Source organism: Triturus cristatus, chromosome 3_2, assembly GCF_964204655.1.
Source record: "Triturus cristatus chromosome 3_2, aTriCri1.1, whole genome shotgun sequence".
NCBI lineage: Eukaryota > Metazoa > Chordata > Amphibia > Caudata > Salamandridae > Triturus > Triturus cristatus.
In genome coordinates, this window is record NC_140584.1 from 1,055,204,104 (window position 1) to 1,055,223,979 (window position 19,876).

Genomic DNA, 19,876 nt, shown 5'->3' on the forward strand with positions numbered 1-19,876 from the left:
ACTCGGGTGGTGGCTCCCCTGTAGCAGAAACTTTTGCAGTATGCGGAGCACTGCTTCAAATCCCTCGCTGGGAGGAAAGACACCCTTGGGGTCCTGCTCCCACTACCTGCTGAGATGCTGGACGAGCCTGCACTGACCCAAAAGCACAAAAGGGAACCTGCTCTAGATGTTTTTGACCTCCAAAAGAGGGCCTTCGTGGTCCAGCACCAACCCCAGACAATTGATCCCCCTGTTCCGGGACCCACTGGGCTACAGCCTGCCGGCGTAGGAGACGGGGTCTCACCCGTGCTGTCCCTCACCCACCTTACCTAGTGGCAACATGCTAGCAGGTGATGATCATCAATGGACCTCCGATATGTTAGACCCTGACCAACTCCTCCTCCCCCGGTCGGCGTAATGGGTCCCAGCAGACAAGGTTGAGACCTATGTCGCGGGACGGGTGTGCAAGCCTCTAGATAAGGAAGTCAGCAACCGCCTCTGGGTGGAGTGCCCCTGGCCATCTCTGGATGATAAAGTGGTGCTGCTCCGGACATAGGCGACCGCATGGCCACCTTTCTGGGGAAATACATTTGTGACCCAGAGAAGGGCTTGCCAGAACAAACTACTTGATCTTTCTGGGCCACTGACCTATATCTTAGATATGGCTGAAGATGCAAAAGCAACCGGGACCCTGATCTCCCAGAGGTATTGTCCGGGTTAGAGGGCCATCATCTTTTTGGGGAATGCGAACTGAGCCATTTCGACAGAGGCGCCACTCACTCCATAAAGATTGACCCCAAACTGGGGGGACCGTGCCACTTCGGAAGCTGGACCCATTGCAAATGGCGGTTTGTTTGGAGACCCATTCATTCAGAAACATGGTAAATTCGTAGCAACATATAATTCACTATACATGGCCCAGGCGTCATTCAAGCGCATCTTTACGCCCTTGGTTTTCACTATGGCTGTCTGAGGCAGGGGGCACTCGGCTGACCACTCACAATCCTCAGCTCCCGGCAAAGGCTACTCCAATATAATAGGACAGTATCAGGATGCTTCCAAATTCGGCAACTTCTATCCCACCAGAGGATATCCCGACACTAGGGCTCAAGGGGCGGCCACAGAGGCAGTGGCAACTATGGCTTTGCTCAAGATGTTCATCTTTCCCACAACAGTGCCCTGGGGGGCAGTCTATAGTGGTTAGTTTGCAACTTAGTGGCTCTCAGACTCTTGGGTACTACAAACAGTGCAGGGTTTTCATATAGAGTTTTACGGCTCTCCTTCCCAAAGGGAGCCTCTTTACCCACTTTTCTTCTCAGAAGCAGGCACCGAGTTGGTAAATGCGGAGGTAGCAGAGTTACTCCACAAAGGTCCGATCGTGACAGCATCTCACCCTGCAGGGTTCCTCAGCAACCTTTTCTAGTGGACAAGGGGAATGGCGGACAATGGCCAGTCATCAGTCTGAAGGAATTCAATGGGTGGCTGGTCTTCTGCCACTTTAAGATGGAGGGTATCCACCTCCTGAGGGATTTCCTTCAACTTAACGATTGGACGATGCGCCTCAACCTCAAGGACGCATATCCGACCATCCCAGTTTTCCTCCCCACCACCGTTTCCTCCAGTTTCATTGTCGGAGGCAGACTTTTGAGTTCACCACTCTTACCTTCGGCCTGTCTTCCGCTCCGTGAAGCTTTACCAAGCTCATGCTCCCGGTGGTGGATTCCTCAGAGCTCGGTCGTGGGCCTCATCGTCTACTTAGACATCCTTCTTCTGATGGACCAGTGCCCCAGAACCTCTCTATGCATCTGCAAATGTCAATCTTAGTCCCTCATGTTCCTCGTCAACCAACAGAAGTCAGCCCTAACTCCCACTGAGCCTCTGGTGCTCCTGGGTTTCGTAATGGACTTGGTTCGAGCCACTCTCAGCCTTCTCTCAAGTAAACTAAACAAGATCAGGCATAAATTGCACAGCACGGCAGCAAAGCCAGTCAGCCCCCCTACTGCAGATCGCAAGAGGGGTGGTGCTCCTGTCTTCCTATATTCAGGCCATCTTTCTTGTGCCGCTTCCAAACCGCGCCCTGCAGCGGCTCAAGGCTTTTCATCTCTGAAGGGGGCTTACCTATTCTCAGGTGGTCTTATTATCAGAGGAAGCCCGGGAGGAGATCAAGTGGTTGCTGGCACACATGGAGGCATGGAACTGACAGACGATATTCGGATCTCTTCCAGACCTAGTCATCGAATCTGACACCAGCGACAAGGGCTGGGGTGTGTGATGTGGGGGATTCTCCACCAGAGGAAGATGGTCCTCGCATGAAAAATCCCTCCAAATCAACTTCTTTGAACTCTTGGCGGGCTCCTTCGTAGTCAGGTGTTGGGCCAAGGGCCATACAAAATGCTGCATCCTTCTCAAGATGGACAACGTAGCAGCGGTGCGCTACATAAACCATCTAGGGGGTACACGTTCCAAAACCCTCTTGGATCAGGCCAGGAATTTCGGAGACTACTGCATCATGCATCTGGTCTCGGTGACGGCAGAACAGCTCTGGAGAAAATCATTACCGGTACTATTTTTTATGCGGTAAAGTCTATGAGGAATAACTCAGTAAATATAAGAGGCAGAATCCGTGGTATTAGAGGTTTAAAAAGGCTTTATTCCTATACAAAGGAATGTAATTCGAATTACAGGCTTCTATTCCATCACCACGAAAGTTCAGGAAGGAAGGGCGCATATATTATTGACAGATAAGCAGTTTTATAGAAAATACATTACAGTGAAACAGATGCAAGAGGCGTAACAGCTGATAAGAGAGATAAAATATGCATACGTAACCAAAGAAGGCGTAAACATGGGTGTAACTAAAATACGTCATTAAACATGATGTCACAAATGGGTGGATCCATAAGAGAATCCTGCAATGTCAGCAGAAATATTTGGCAGAGATGCGTGCGCAGCCGCATGACGTGTGATTGACGTGCAACTAGAGGGTGAAGGGGACTTGACATTTAGCTCTACATGTGGAGACAGAAGTCTGGGGTTCATGTCAACCTAATCCCAAATCATATCTAATATCCTATGTTTAAAGAACTGTGTTATCCAAAAGGAAAAGGTCTCTCGGACGGAATCTATTCTATACTGACTGTTAGTGCGTGTACGGGCGTCTAAGTGTCTACATGAGATGCGAGGGGGCAGGAATCTTCCATGGTAACGGGGCTATGAATTACTTGCACGAGGACAGTGAGGCCTGGCCCGTTGCACGGTAGCTGGAGGAATGTTTACCTAAACTACTAGACAGGAATGCATCGGATGAGGAGCGAAGCAGATAATCTTGAAGGTGAAATACAGTTTTTTTGGCAGGCAACTGGCTGGATCAGGCACCGTTAGCCGCGCAGGGAGTAGGACAAAGTTCATGGATACAGATGCAGGCTCAGACTGGAGCTTTCAGAGGCAGAAAGCAGAAAAAGGCTTGATGACAGAATTCAGGGCCTACTCGCCTGAATCTGTAAAATGTGGAAAGTGAACCACATAAAGTCGGTGGCCTTTCATACTTAGGAATGGAATATCTGACCCATTCATGGCGGATCTGAAAGAGGACATGTTGACGGTGGACGCACATATATTTGCGTCTTCAAAACTGGAGTAGGAGGGAACATACATGTACTTATAGCATGCACATGGAGCCGTTGGGGTCTACGATAGGGGACATAACTGATCACAAAATTCATATTTCCTCAAGAGGAAGATGGTCCTCGCATGAAAAATCCCTCCAAATCAACTTCTTTGAACTCTTGGCGGGCTCCTTCGTAGTCAGGTGTTGGGCCAAGGGCCATACAAAATGCTGCATCCTTCTCAAGATGGACAACGTAGCAGCGGTGCGCTGCATAAACCATCTAGGGGGTACACGTTCCAAAACCCTCTTGGATCAGGCCAGGAATTTCGGAGACTACTGCATCATGCATCTGGTCTCGGTGACGGCAGAACAGCTCTGGAGAAAATCCAGCCAAGTGGCCAATTGGCTGTCCCGTCACCTGAAAGATGCGAGCCTCTGGCAGTTGCACCCTTCAGTCTTCAAGGCCCTGCAGGCCAAATGGGACCCATTCTCAGTGAACCTCTTAACACCTTGCCTGGACCACCATCTCCCCAGGTACTTCAGTTGGCGTCCGGACCCCAAAGCGATAGCCACTGGATGCTTTTCTCCAGAACTGTCAATTGGAACAGGGATATCCCCTATTCACAATGATAATGCATCTATTGGCCCAGATACGAAGAAAAGAGGCAGAAATGGTGTTAATGACCCCGATTTGGACATTGCAGTCTGGTTTCCGCTTCTTCTGGAACTTTCTTTGGATTTTCCTATCCCTCTACTTATATTTGCAGACCTCCTCTGGGATCCGGAGGGGAATCACCATTGTCTGGTGCTGGAGGGGTCTCTACCTCTTATGGCATGGAGGATTGCAGGGAGCGTTGGAAGGTCCCGGGGTTTTCGAGCAACGCTGCGTGCCTTCTCTCAAAGGCATGGGCCGACAGTACTGTCAAGTGGTACAGATCGGCATGGACTTGATAGTTGCGCTGGTGTCACCGACCACACCTGGATCCGGTGGGGGCAGACATTGTCCATAGCTTGAATTTTCTCTCTTCATTGGCCGCAAAGTGTTTGGCCAATAGATCCATCAATACCTTCAAGTTGGAGATATAGGCAGGTCATGCGCCTGTGGGTGACCACCCAGTGGGGGACCACCCCTTGGTGAGGAAGCTTCTGCGAGCCATTAGATTATCCCTTCCTCCGGATCCTCGTTATTCAGCGCTATGGGACGTCAACAAGGTCCTGAACTTTTTCCTGGCATGACAGTCTAATAAGTACCTTTTGAGGAAAAAGATATCAGCTAAGCTCGCTACCCTCCTATGCTTGGTTTCATGTCGAAGGATCTCAGCTGTAAGAGTGCTCAATGATACTGGTAGAGAATTTACACGAAACTGGGTTACTTTTCATATTTCAAGATGTACGAAATGTAATTGATGTGTGGTTTCTTACCCTCCCTTTCCAGATTCCTCAAAATTGTGTGTGGTGTATTAAGAGCTTCAAGACAATGACAGCGGATGTCTGCCCACATGGTGAGAGGCAACTTCTGATTGCCCTCAGGAAGCCATATAAGGCAGTCTTCTCCCCTACCAATGCCAGATGGGTTAGATGGGCTATGCAAGAGGCTGGCATTGATACTAAGATATTTGGTGCTCATTCAGTTGAAGGTGCCATGGCCTCTAAGGTGTTCTCTTTGGGGGCTCGCCTGGAGCATATACTCAATGCAGCGGACTGATCTGCCGATTCTACCTTTGAAAGGTTTTACTTTAAACCAGTCCCTAGCATTGCTTCTCAGGTTATGGAAAAGCTTTGAACCAGCATAATCCTCGCCTCCAGTCCTGGCATAGAATGAAAAATATCCTAGCTATTGTAACGGAAGGTTTCAATTCTATTAAGGACATGGAGAAGAGGATTAGTTGGTTACGCCCTCCCCTGGATGTGATGGTTGGTATGGTTATACTATTATGCTAGCATGTGTTCATCTGTAGAATGAAGAAGATTTAATTGAAATTTGCTTCCATCTTTGTGTAACCTGTTTATGAAGTCGCAGGTATGGATTTTCATGGCATATGTTTATGTCCCTTCAGGATCGGATGGGTCAAAGCAAGACTGAAGATGATGTTTCTCGTATTCTGTCGCAGGTAGAAAGAGGAGGCAGGGAAAGGGACGTAGGATTATCGTGAGGTTCCTGACAGTTGATAGGACACTACTTTGTTGACTTCGTCCAGGTGTTATGGGAAATTAAATCTTTGTTGTTAACATGGCTGATGATAATAAAAGTGAAGAAAGTACAGCATAATCCTCGCCCTGGTGTCCTTAATAGAATTGAAACTTTCCATACCAATAGCTAGGAAATGTTTCATTCCTCTACATTTTTCGACAGACATCAGTTTAGAGGAAGAGGGTACTGCTTTGCAATTTAGGCACAACATGGACATCTACAACACACATACAAACTGTTACTTAACTGTAACAATAATTTTGGAGCTTGTTGTGTTGCTTATTCACATGTGGACCTCCCATCTCCCTGGAGATAAGAAAGAAGCATAAAGAGAAACATTTATTGTGAGGTAAAAAAGATGTAATTTCAGGTGGTATCTTTGTCCCTGCACTTTGTGGGTTTCATTTTACAATGTCATGGGTAATTTGACTCCCGTTCAACAGATAAACAAAAATTCTTAAAATAAAACAGACTGCAAGATTTCTAACCAAATATTACCAAATACAAGATGGCAGGACACTACATAAGATCTGAATCTACAAGACAAACAGCAAGAGTTTGTTCTAGATAAGTAATGTTTTCATTTTTAAACTACATTTAAGAATAGTTGCATAGCTGTAGGAAGGCGAGCAAATATTGTGAACAAGGCAACTGGTAGAAGATCCCTAGAGAAGGCATATTTTATATTTTGTACAAATTTAAGGGGGTTATGGCTTATATTCCAGTCTAGAGTGCAAATGATTTCTAAGATCAGTGGAGTAAAGCAGAGCAAGCAGAATGAGCTGGTACTGTTTGGGACCATGTTATCATCTAGGCTGATGAGCTCTATAAAATACATTTGGGTCCCAGCTGTTTACTATGGGTATTGTTTCCAATAAAAAAAAGAATGTTCACAATATCTTATGATTTTGTGTGCATATTCTTTGGTTTAGGGTTTTAGTGCATATGGATACAAGAGAGGACAGCTAAATGGCATGGAACCCACATACACTAGCCGAATAAAAACTAGGATTCCCAAAGCAAGAGTTTTCGGTTTAGCAAAACATAGTGCTCCCAAATTCAAAGTTCTAGTGTCCACTTAACTGAACCACTGTGGATTCACTGGTCATTGACAGTGGACCACAGACTCTGTTCAAGAGAAGACTAGTACTTTCCCCAACTGGTCTCCAAACTCCTTTATCCAACAGGTTAACTCCGACATAAAGTGGGATCTCTGGAGGTAGGTAAACAAGTCGCAGACATCAAGTTGCGGACTGAGTTGTTCAGTCAGAGCTGCATTCAAATTGATATGGAGCACCCTTTCCATTCACTATTTCCCAAAGGCAACTGGGAAGCATTTCCTGTCATTCCTTTAACCTCTCATAGTTATCGAATTGCACATCCTAGGCATATCAAATAGTGCTGTAATCTTAGTAATTAACCTATGCCATTTTGAAGGACTTTGGGTGGGGCATTTGAGGGGATAAAGAAAAAAAACCTTGTGTCCCTCTCTATCTGAATCGCATGATATCTCTCAAGGGGCAACCCAGGCGTGCCAAAATGCAAACTCCTTTCCTGATTCCAGTCATGCTCACACTGGCTTCAGTCATTTGGGTCTTGCTCTTGCTCTCGGGGTAAGGCAGTTCCAGTCTTTACAGTAAGGCACAGTAGTACAACTTCTCTACAGCCTAGGTTGCTTCTTCCCTCGGGTGGGACAGGAGCAAGAAGTCCTTATTATGTGGGTGGGGGGGAGATGAACATGTAGCAGCTTCCTCACAACCGGTTATTACTAATTTCCCGAAGATGGAACAGAAGGATCTAGAAATCTTACTAGAGACGGTGAAGTCTGGCTCACCCTTGGATCCAGCACCTCCACATATTCTCAAAACAGTAGCACCCATTACTATACCCATCTTAATGAAGATTATGAATCAGTCACTTGAAACAGGCACAGTCCCAGCGGCCTGGAAACATGCTGTGACAAAACCGCTGCTGAAAAAAGCAAATTCAGATCAATCACAACCTGGGAACTATGGCCCCATTTCCCTGTTACCATATGTTGGCAAGCTATTAGAAAAACCTGTAAATGAAAATTTGTCAGAATTCTTAGAGACTAATCACTACCTCTACCACACACAGATGGGCTTCAGGGCACAGCACAGTACAGAAACTGCCTTGCTGGTGGTAGTGGAGGAGTTAAAACAGTCATTAGACCTAGGAAAACAAGCTGCATTGCTCTTATTAGATTTGAGCGCTGCCTTTGATATGGTGGATCATCGTATATTGTGCAGAAGGCTCTCAGACATTGGAATAAAGGGCTCGGCACTCAAATGGTTGGCTTCATTCTTGAGTGAGTGATCATTCATTTCAAGTACAGGAAAACACTATTCTTTCCAAAACCATGTCCCTGAAGTGTGGAGTCCCACAGGGCTCTTCGCTGATTCCAACACTTTTTAATGTTTATGTTGAACCGCTTGCCAAAATTGGACTGGAATTTGATATATCCATGACTTCGTATGTCGATGATACGCAGTTGATCATCTCCCTCGACCCAAAAAACTGCAGGGATTGCGAGATACTATCCTCATGCCTGGTCAAAGTAAAAGAATGGATCATGGCAAGCTGCTGAAAGTTAAATGGAGACAAAACTGAGCTATTGCTTATCAGAAATAAGGCAATACCCAGGCCTATAATAGACTGGCCTGCATGCCTAGGTAAACCACCCACCCCGGCAGAACAGTAAAAAACCTGGGGTTCTGAATAGAATCAGACCTATCTATGATCTAACAGGCCAATAAGGTCACAGCAACCTGCTTCGGACTCCTCAGAAGTGTAACGAAATTTTTTAGACAGAATACCCTCACAACTAAGGAAAACAGTGATCCACTCGCTGGTAACCTCGCGAAATTCACTGTTCATGGGGGCTCCTAAATATGTTACCCAAAATTTCAGATAGCTCATAATGCTGCCGCAAGAATACTGTGTGACATCCCGGCACGGGAATCAGTAAAAAAGTATCTACTAAAACTACACTGGCTCCCAGTGGAGGCCAGAATAAAATTTAAAGTATTGGTCATCATACATAGAGCATGGCACAATAAAGGGCCAAAAAAAGTAAGAAGCCTTATCTCCCCCTACATTCCAAAGAGGCAGTTCTAGCGCAGAAGAACGGCTAAAACAGAAAGGTCAGAAGGGAAAAATGGGGAGGAAGATCTTTCTCCCACCTTGCTCCCAAACTATGGAATTCCCTTCCACTGGATAACAGGCGGACAGAGAGGGAATTACAATTCAGTAAAAAGATCAAAACATGGCTGTTTATGCAATATCTTTAAGGTATAACCTGTTCATACTCAGTACCTGACTGCTCATCGCTGGGAAGCCCCAAGGTAGCCATGCGCTTTATAAAAAATCCATAATCCATAATAATGTGTTTCTCCAAGTGACTGCCGTTACCTATACAATTAATGGGCAAGTTGGATCCGAGTTATGGTGAACGGAGTTGATTTTACAAGGAGGGGTCAGTAAACTCCTCTCCCGAGGGTACAGGTAAGAAGTCTTGTTCCACTCATTGGAATCTCAACCTCCTTCTACCATAAGTATAACAGTTTCCTGGTCTTCACTAGCGCCTATACTGTGGGAGTACCCCAGGTCCAGCAGTGCTTGTGCTCCTCTAGTAAAGTAGTGCAAATCACATTGAGCATCTCCACTGGGCTCACAGATGTTGAGTCAACTGTGGAGAAACAAAGGGTAGGCCAAAAAGTGAAGCAAAAAAGACGGGGTGGTACAGCTGCCCGTAGGGACCAGTACTATCTTCCATGTAAATATCCCTAACTTTCCATCAAATGCATTAACTATTCAGTTCCTCACCTCAGCCATAGCAATCAAATTAATGCAAGTCCCAAACAAATGTATATTTCTTCAGTGGGTCATGACCAGCTGAGGCCCGTTCGGTTGTTTTATTAAATCTTGTGATCTAAGAGATCTTACATGTCTTCCAAATGTTCAATGGTCAAGTGGATATTCAGCATATTGTCTCCAATAGTAGTACTTCTTGTTTTTTTCACACTGGCTATGGTGCACAACCAATTTCGCAAGAAGCTAGCGAGACATCATCCAGTCAGCATTTCTGCTGTGTAATCTACTTTGGAACATTCTGCAGAGGCAGCGTGTAAACAATAAGTGAATAGCAAGTTACTTGCATTATATGTGAAATCTTTAGGGGTACTTTTATACATTTCATATGACAGGTACTAATAGTTTGAACCATGTTCAGCTGCCCAGGCGAGTTTTCTTGTTGCTCCAGAATTTTCAGATAAGTACATTGTGGTAAACAACCCTGACCACGAAACCGTCAGCCCGCATGTTTTTACAACGCGGTCATTACAACAACCACGTTGTAACAACGCATACCATTACCACGCAAGTCGTAATAACGACTTGCGGAGGGGGCAGAAGGTGTTGGATTTAAAATCCAACACCTTCCCTACTGTCCGCACAGACTGGAGTTGGAATAGTAAATAGTACTATTCCAACATCCAGCACCCCCCTCCACAGATCGTTGTTACGACTTGCAGGGTAATTGTATGCATTGTGACGACATGTGGGCTAATGGGCTGTGGAAAAAAGAGGCATATTCGTACATTGTGCCACAGAGATAATGTGATTATTCTGAGATGCAACAATGTCACATGTGGACTGCTGGATTGGAAATCTGAACTTGGAGCTCTTAGTTCCAAAGCCACAGCATACCACAGTGTGCAGCTATGGCGAACAGAAATGTCGAAATATGTGATTACAACTGTTACTGTTTCAGGGTAAACAATTCTGTTTTTTGATCTTCAGACTGGCATCAAGACTCCTCAAGCAGATGGTGTAGAGCTGCTGTTCTTAACTTTTGACTTCTATGGACCCCCCATTTAATTATAACTGGAACCCTGGGCCCCCACTGAGTCTTTACTGGAATTTGGGGACCCCCACTGAGTATTAAACCCCAACCATAGCATTGAACTGCAAAACAATACACAAAAATACAGAAACTAGCATTTTTCAAACAAATACACCAATGATTAAAAATCAAAATTTCAATTTTAATGAAAGGTTGAAACTTTTCTAAATCAATTGAGGCCGCTCATCGCCCATACTATATTCTGTTTGATGCAATTGCACTGCCCCAATGAACCAATCTAAGAATACCTACTTAAGTTTTAGCCTACAGTTTCATATTCCTTCCCATTTACAGAACATTTTAAATGTTTCAGTTTACATTTTGCTTCTCTATATACACTTTATTAATCTCTTAATATTGTTTAATTTTCTAAGCAGTCGTGGTCCCCAGACCACAGGTTAAGAACCGCTGGTGTAAAGGAAATTTAGTTGAGATCATCACTTTTACAAGTGACATCGCCGGTCAAGAACAAAAATCTTATCTATTGCTCATGACACATGTTTCGACAGTGTCCCTTTAGGGAATGCAGTGTGTTTGATTTGGCATTTTGCGGCAGGAGTGATGGTTGACACAATTTAAATGTGAGACTGATATTGCCACGTGATGTGCTAGTTCCTTGAAAAGCAGCTAATGGGTTACTAAATACATAGAACCAAAGCATTTGCTTAAACATCAGTAAATTAATTCGGCCATTTGAGTTCCCAGTTAAACTGGAAAGCATTTCATTTGGATAGTAAATCATTTGTTAAAAGATATTTGATATGATACAATATAATCAGCCTCATTATCGATGGAACATAATTTTATTTTTGTAAAGTTTAATGTTTTGCTTATAGACTTAAATGAAGAGTTGAGCATGCGCAAAACAATAACTAAAGATGGATTTTCCCTTTCTTTCTCCTGGATTACAGGACCCTCCTGTTATGTTTACTGAGGAGTACCAGAACATTGTGCTTAAGCATTATCATTCCATATTTGACAAGAAAAGAAAACTGTATGTGATTGGAGAACTGATCTGGAACTTTGCAGACTTCATGACAATTCAACGTAAGTAGCATCTGTACCATCAAGCCGTAAATCAAGAAGCAGTGATGTAAATGGCTTAGCAGGGAAACAAGTCATGATCGTGAATACCCACTGAAAAGCAGTATTGACTTCTACTTGTAGAGGTTCCTGTCCTGAATTTGTAGCCATATCCTCAGGTTAGCACATCTCTTGTAGGCTGGCACAACAGTACGTGTCCTATAAGTGTTCTATAAATCCCATACATACTCAATAAGTCTTGATTAAGAATTTATAGAAGGGTGAGAATTGCTTCACTAGGGAATCGAGGTGGTAATTTGGGATCTTCATTTGCCAGACTCAGCCCAGCCTCACCAAATTGGGAAAATGTCACTGCATCAGCTCTAGCCACGTATCTGCAAAATGCAGGGGTATAGTTCCTGGTAACAGCTTTGTGTATGTTTGCAATAGGAACACCTGCAAACATTTCCATGGAAGAAGAATACATGTTTTATTTACTAACCATATTCTAGAAAATTGAGAATGCTTTGCTTGGTGCTTGCTAGACCATTTGTTGTGTAACAGTACACTGCTTGCCTTCTCTGCTAACTTTTGTAACCTATTCTGTTGTGCAATCACAAAGCACAAGTGTTTGCCAGTAATATTCCACCTGCAATCTTATTTGGAATGGATCCTTCTGTCTAAAAGTTAGTATGTTTAGCGATAGTCTTCTTGGTTACCGTAGTTCCCTTGCTCCATAATTTCTTAACCCCCACTTGATACCATCAACATCTTTGTGTGCTCTGGGTATCCTACCAGTAGCTATTGTGCAGACCTAAGCTCAGTCGCCCTTTACCTTAATGCTGACCGCACCGGCCGACACGTGCTTCTTTAAAACACGATACAAGTCCATCTCAAATAGTGATGTGTCGGGTCTGGTGGTTTAGTGGACTAATGCGTCGACTCTGGGGGCCTGTGTTTGACCTGATAGTCACAGATTCAAATCCCGGCGGGTCCACTCAGCCTTTAATCCTTCTGGAGTCAATAATATGAGTACTATTGAGTTGGGTAATAATAAACATCTGTTGTTCAGTGCCAAGACACCCTTCTGGGTGACCGTGCTCTTTACACATACTTACGTTATGTGTCAAAATGTAGGTGAGGCTTTGTAAATGTTTTACTCCCTCAAAGCTGAAGACATACAATGGGCTTGGGCCAGTTGAGTGGTGTTAAGAAGTCATCCCATTAACTATTGTATGATATGCACCGTAAGTGTCAGCTTTGTATACTGAAGACGTTTTGTTGTTTTTGTGAAAAGCTGGGGCAGTAGTGGAGATGAAAAGACAGCATTGGAGGAACAATCAAGTGCTTGGGTTAGAGGGCTAGGACGATGGCCTGGAAGAAGAAACATTTACCAGTCTGCATACGAAGGTGAAATACAAACCTTATTCACTCGTGGAAGAAGCAGGTGACTCCAACCAACTTTAGCTCTCATATGTTACACATCAGAAGTGTGAGCAATTTGAGAGACAGATGCATAAAAGAAATAAAAAAGTACTTTCTGATGACTACCTCTAACTGAAGATTCCTCATCTTAGAATACTCACCAGTTGCCAGACTGGAATCTAAACTTTTCTTCAGCAGTGCTCTCACGAACTGCTATGTTGTGTTGTGAGGCTCGTCCTTGGCTCTGTCCAGCCCCAGAAGTGAAGGAGCAGAGCTGCATGAATTCGCTACCACTACAGGGTCCAAGGCATGCCACGACTGCAGAAAATAAATGTCAGTAACAGACCTGCACAAGGAGTGCCTCTGGTGTCTGTACACCAAATAAATGTGCTCTCATGCACCCATTGGCAATCTGGGATCAGGAAGCAAAGATGTGTGTCACCGCACACAAGAATTCGTGCCCATCGCACAAGTCCCGCTCCCAGTCGCGTGCACTCGGTCCCAAGGCCATTCCTTTGAATGCTAAGACTTCATGCTTGAAGTAATCTGTTGAAGCCCAGGTTCAAACATAAAAGAGCAATGCAGGACTCAACCATCACTCTAAACCTAAAGAGAGGGCGAGTGGGCATTATGATTTGATATGTTCATCCATGTGGTCTTCAATCGTGAATCCAATTCCTCAGCTGATCCCAATGCGCCCTGAATTCACTGGGCCATTGGCGACACCTCAGCAGATTGAAGCCTTTAAAGAGGCTATGCTGCAGATGGCTGTTATGCTTCTGGCATGCCTTCAGCCCCAGGAAATCGAAGGGGCCCCTAGTTGGGTTGCTGCTTGCACATCATTGCTTGGTGCTATCTGATTCCTTGGGACCCGCTTTGGGCCCCATACCAGATCATATAAAAGCCTCCACTTGTGCTCCAAGACCTACACTGGACCCTTTCACTTTGATGGGGGTACTAACGTTGGAACAAAATCCAGTGCTGATTCAGATGTCAGGCACTGAACTGACTCTGGCTCGATCTCGAATGAAGTTGCACTATAAGATTGCAAAAGTTCAACCAGTAGTCATACTTCCTGGCTCTGACCTAGTGCCTCTTCCAGGGCAAATAAGCCAGCAGAGGCGTCACTATCTCTTTGACCCTGACTCCGAACACGGGAAACCCTAGGATGGGGATGATGATGGTGGGGATGGAGATTACATTTTCCCCCTCATAACACAGATTATAACTTTTAAAGGGATTTAAAAGATACCAGTGGGCTTGACACCGCTTCTGAGACAATGTTTCACCCACCACTTGTGCCACCAATGGAAGAAAGTGCCACCTTTGTAGTGGTTGTCCGGCAGGCATCTGAGGTACTTGATCTGCAGCTGCCCTCAGGCAAGACCATAAAAAATGTCCTTATAGAAATTTTGCTCCCTTTTAACGAGGCCCTCACTGATACCTTGAATACCATTTGGTCAAAGCACTGTTGCTGCCCACTGATGAATCTGCAGTTGGCCTGGCATCACAGATAAATTAATTATTCACTAAACGTCCTACTCCAGAGAGCCTTGAGGTTCAGGTTTCAACCAGTAAAGTGAATCCCAGTGTATTCTCCACAACTCCTCTAGATACGGAGTCTAAGAGGATTGATGCTTTTGGCATGCGCATGTTTTCTTTCGCCAATCTAGTAAGTTAATGCTGTCTGCCTACTGGGTCGCTACACGTGTGTCCTTTAGATAGGGACTGCACAATCAATTCATACAACAACAAAAGCAACCCATATGTCCTTGTGAACTGGGTATTAATGCTAATCCTTCATGTTCGCCGACTCCCCTGGTTGGGAAGTAGGGTAAAGGACATTAAGGGGGATTTAATTGTCATCAATTTTAGAGACCCCGCGGCCGTTAGGCATATTCTTAATTGGCCAGTAGGGAATTCTGGTACTTCTATCGCTCCTTTGGAGCTGACCTTCTTCTATCCCAGAATCCAAGGGAACAGAGTTAGCCACCCTGGGGCTCCTGCCTTCCCACAGATTAATTCATGTGCATATTGTAATAATGGCCATACAATGACTGAACCTAACTCCAAATTAACGACCTTTGATAGCATCCTAAGGTGGGACACTGTATTGCCAAGGAGTTATGGGAACCGAAATGGGAGGAGGGACCATCTGGTTCCATTTACGCCACTTGATGTTTCAAATCGATACGAGGCCCTCTCTGGCCTCGACGGTTGCGATTGACAGATGAGGCCAATGACTAAACCATCCCTCGCTGCAACTCAGTCTGACCCAATCAATAATCTTGGGTTATTGCATATTGGTAAATTTGATCTAACTGAACGACCTAGACCATTAGAGGGGATCCTGATAACAGAACCAACTGCTTCTCCCTTTATTCCTTGCTCTTCTTCAAATTGTGTACCCAAGCAGGGGGCGGGTGCCGGGTCCTCTATCTTGAGTGATTCCCTTGGTCCACTGGATTCTTTAACATCTAAGCAAGCCCCTAATGCTGAATGTATTAAAGTCGTTTCGTGGAATGTGGCAGGGCTCAAAAATAAACTTCCCATCCCTGAGTGGGGTGCATTTATTGCTTCTTTTGACATTTGTATGCTGCAAGAAACCTGGATGCTTAAAGAGAGTGTGGCTCCGGGTTTTGCAACCTATGATATTTTGGCAAGTATGAGTAGTAGGGGCAGGCCCTCGGGGGGGCTGTCCATATGGGTTGGCACCCATTTGGGAGTTAAGGCATTAGATATTCCAACTAACTCCCGGGATGTGCAACTTGTTCTACTGGACGTAGTGAATGGCCCAAGTATTGCTCTGATAAATGTCTATTCAAGACCTATCAAGAGGGGCCTTGAATCAGAGGCTATTACTGTATTGTCTAAACGTATACAGTCACTCGACTCCTCCACTGTGTTAATTTTGGGTAGGGATTTTAATTGCCATTTTGAGCCCCTTTGGGACCCAAATGTAGTGGATTTACTATGGAACATTCCTGACCCGCTGACCTCTTCGGTCAAGGTCTGGACTCCCCTTGTCTTGCAACTGCAGTCACTCTCCTTAGCTGCATCATTGCGAGCATGTAACGGGAAGGGTGAAGCCAGATAGACCTGGGAAAGTAACGTTCAATAGAGTAAACCATACCTCGCTAATTGACTATATTTTTATCGAAGCAAGGCATTGGGACAGGCTCTACGAATTTGTGGTCATTGAGAGGTTTGACAGTGACCATAATGCTCTAGCCTTGACTCTCAAACCGGGGAGCTTCGGACTTAAAAAACCTGCCCCGGATAATAACCTCGTCACTGACCCATTGATAATCACAAATTGTAGAAGGAGAGTTAAGTGGCCAGAACTCCAAATGTCCAATGGTAAACTTGCGGAACTTTATGAAATAATAATACCATTTATTGAAGAGATGGGGAGAGTTGGTCCTTTGGGCAGCCCAACTGATATTCATGGTCAACTGGTTGTTGCACTAAAGGACATCTTGTACCCAGTAAAAAGGGTCACACAGTCTCGGACTGTAACAGCTCGGTGGTTTAACACGATCTGCCGTATAGCCAAAAAGGCTCTGCTGCTGGTATTAAAAACCAACGACAGAGAAGCCATCAGGGTAAATCGCTCCCTGTATTAAAAAGCAATCAGTGATGCTAAGAAGGAAGGGGAGGCTGCAGTGTGGGAGGAGTTGGGCCTTGCGCTCAGCTGCAATGATGCTAAATTATTTTGGTCTATCGTAGCAACTGGAGTTAGTGGGCATTCTCATGCTCCCGCCCCCAATATTGCCTCCTCAATTTGGGAAAATCACTTTGGTGATCTTTATGGCACATGTAATTCTGATAATCTGTCTGTTAGTACCTCTGAACCTTTACCAGCCCTCGTATGCTGTGCTCCATCTGAACTTTTTACTTTGGTTGAGGTGGAAACAGCGATAGGAAAAATGCTCCCCAATAAGGCTCCTGGCCTAGATAAACTGCCTGGGGACCTGTTTAGGGCTCAACCAAAGATATGGGCCCCCTATTTGCTTGTTTTATTTAATTGTATTTTGCAGGGGGGTGATGTACCCTACACCTGGTTAGGGGCAGAAATCGTGCCCGTTCTTAAAAAGGGCACTAACTCCCTCTAATTATAGGCCTATCAGCCTTATTGATACTTCGCAAAAATTAATGGGGAGGGTCCTTCTGGACAGGGTCCTGGGATGAATTGAGGAGAATGGGATTCTGTCCACATTTCAGGCAGGCTTTAGGGCTGGTACCTCTACTCTAGATCAGATTTTTCGCCTGCAGGTCTTGTATTGGAAAGCAGCTTTGGTGGAGGGTGGCAGCCTCTACCTAGTGTTTGTGGACCTGCGGGCAGCTTTTGATCTAGTTCCACGAGCTAAATTGTGGCAAGTTCTAGCAGACCTGGGTCTTCCGCCTTATCTATTGGCCGTTTTATCTAGGCTCCATGATAATAATTTTGCCCAGGTAAGGTGTGGTAAATACGGCGACCTTACTGACCGATTCCCTGTCCAAAAAGGTGTTCGCCAAGGGTGTGTGTTGGCTCCCACACTGTTCAGCCTTTATATTAATGGTCTTGTTGACCATCTGAATAGTGTGGTAAACAATGATGCCCCTAAATTGGTTTCAGGTCGAGTGCCCGCTCTGATGTTTGCAGACGATACTCTGTTACTAAATGTAAATATATGATTTTTAACCCCCCGAAGTGGGTGCGTCCAAACCCAGTTCTATCTGGTATTCCCCTTGAGAGGGTTAAAACCTTTGTTTATTTGGGTTGAGGCGGCGCTTCCCCCCCTTAGCGGGCATCGCCTCTCTTGTGTGGGGGACCGGCGGAGCAATCGGCCCGCGGGGGTGGGACGCCGCGCGAGCGATTTTGGGCCCTGCTGTGTTGCACCTTGAGGTGTTAGGGCCCCCCCTGTCTATCTTCCCCCCCCCCCCTCGGAACACTCAGCAGTGGGGGGGTCGGCGGTGCAATCGGCCCGCGGGGGAGGGGCGGTTGCTCTCTTCCGCGACTCGGGGTAGAGTGGGGGCCGGCGTGCCCACCTCATCGGCGGTCGGGTGGACCGCGGGGACTTGCCCGCAGCTTTGGAGGCACCCTGGGCCTTCCGGCGACTGGGTAGGGGATCGGCGGCCAAGGCGGGCCGCGGGGGCAGAGCTCGGTTTCCCCCCCTCTCGGCAGTACTGGGAGATACAGGATATAGGTGGCTCCGGACCCCTGCGTGGCCCTGGCGGGGGCGGCCTAGATGGCGCATTGAGAGGCCCGTGGGGCTGTGGATTTCCCGTCAACGAGGGTCCTCTTTCTTGCCGGAAGGGAGTGGTGGGGTCCTCGGCTGGGCCCCAGCGATGCGTATGCGCCACATGGCGGAACTGTCGGCAAGCCCCCCCACTAGGATCGCGGAGGCAGAGTGCTGGTAGTGGCTCCGTAGCCATATTGCGGTGGGGGGCTGCCGGAGTGGAGGAGCCCTCGGAGAGCGGTAGGATAGGGGGGAGCGGACGGGCCTACGGTGCGGCTCCCTTTCGGCAGCGCAGTCGGGCTGCGGGAGCGCGTGGTATCCGCGCCTGAGCCCAGTCTGACCCATCCTGGAGTGGCGTGGGGCCGCGAGCGCCGCCATGACGAGAGATAAAGGAGGGAGTGGTTCGGGCAAGCAGGGCCCCATAGACAAATTCACTGGCCCCGGGAGCGGGGGCGTCCGGGGGCTCGGCTGGGGCCGTCCCGGACAATGCAGCCCTCCTGGCGGCCATCACCCAGTCCAGGGATATGCTGGACGCGAAAATAGGGGCGGTTGGGGCAGACGTTATGCTGTTAAGGCAAGACTTGCGCTCGGCGGTGACCCGCATCACGGATGCTGAATCCCGGATCTCCGGGGTGGAAGACGACGTTACTTCGTTGAAGCAGAGGGTCGCTAAACTGGAAACTGTTCAGAAGGGGCTTGCACTTCGCGTGGAAGATGCGGAAGGACGGGCACGGCGCAACAACCTCCGCTTTGTTGGCTTTCCCGAGGGCAGCGAGGCGGGCAGCACAGAACGCTTCTTGACACAGTGGCTTGAGAGCTGGCTTCCCCTGAGGCCATGTCCCGCTGTCCCGCTGCTTTGTGGTGGAGCGGGCCCACAGAGCGCTAGTACAGAAGCCACCGGTGGGGGCTCATCCGCGGCCCATCATAGCCAAGTTCTTGAACTACCTGGACCGGGACGCTATCCTGAAACACGCTAGGGCAAAGGACTCCCTGCACTACAACAATGCTCGCATCCTGATATTTCCAGACTACACGAGGCTGGTACAGCAGCAGCGCCAATCATTCACCGCGGCGAAGGCCCGCCTGCGGGAACTCAAACTTGCATATGCCCTGCTGTATCCGGCGCGTCTCCGGGTGGTGTTCCGCTCCTGCACCCATTTCTTTGACACCCCAGAGGAAGTGTTTCGATGGACAGACGAGACGGTGCGGGTGAGGCCTCATTCCCCGCCGGGTGGGGGGGGTCTCATTCGTCATCGAGCGGGAAGGCGAGGAGGGGCCCTCAGGGGCTGCACCAGAAACGCAACAGGCGATCTAGGTCCCGGAGGCGCTCCCGCTCCGGTGGTGCCGCTTCCCGGGGGGATCCGGTACCGGGGAGCCAGGATCCTGAACCCTGAATATAGACGGTGGATGGGGAGCTGTGGTGACGGTCTGCATACGGGGAGGCATGCTATGGGTGGGTCTCCCAGCCAGGACAATGGGGATGAGGGACTTCCATTACGGATATG

At 47.0% G+C, this 19,876-nt stretch overlaps 1 protein-coding gene across 1 annotated transcript in view; it reads left to right on the forward strand.

Moving 5' to 3' along the window:
* The window catches only part of GUSB (glucuronidase beta), a 200,478-nt gene that overhangs the window by 164,196 nt on the left and 16,406 nt on the right, over positions 1-19,876 (forward strand). Inside the window, exon 11 of the mRNA XM_085649764.1 lies at positions 11,613-11,748. Coding sequence (XP_085505890.1) covers positions 11,613-11,748 — 136 coding nt within the window. The remainder of the gene's footprint in view (positions 1-11,612; positions 11,749-19,876) is intronic.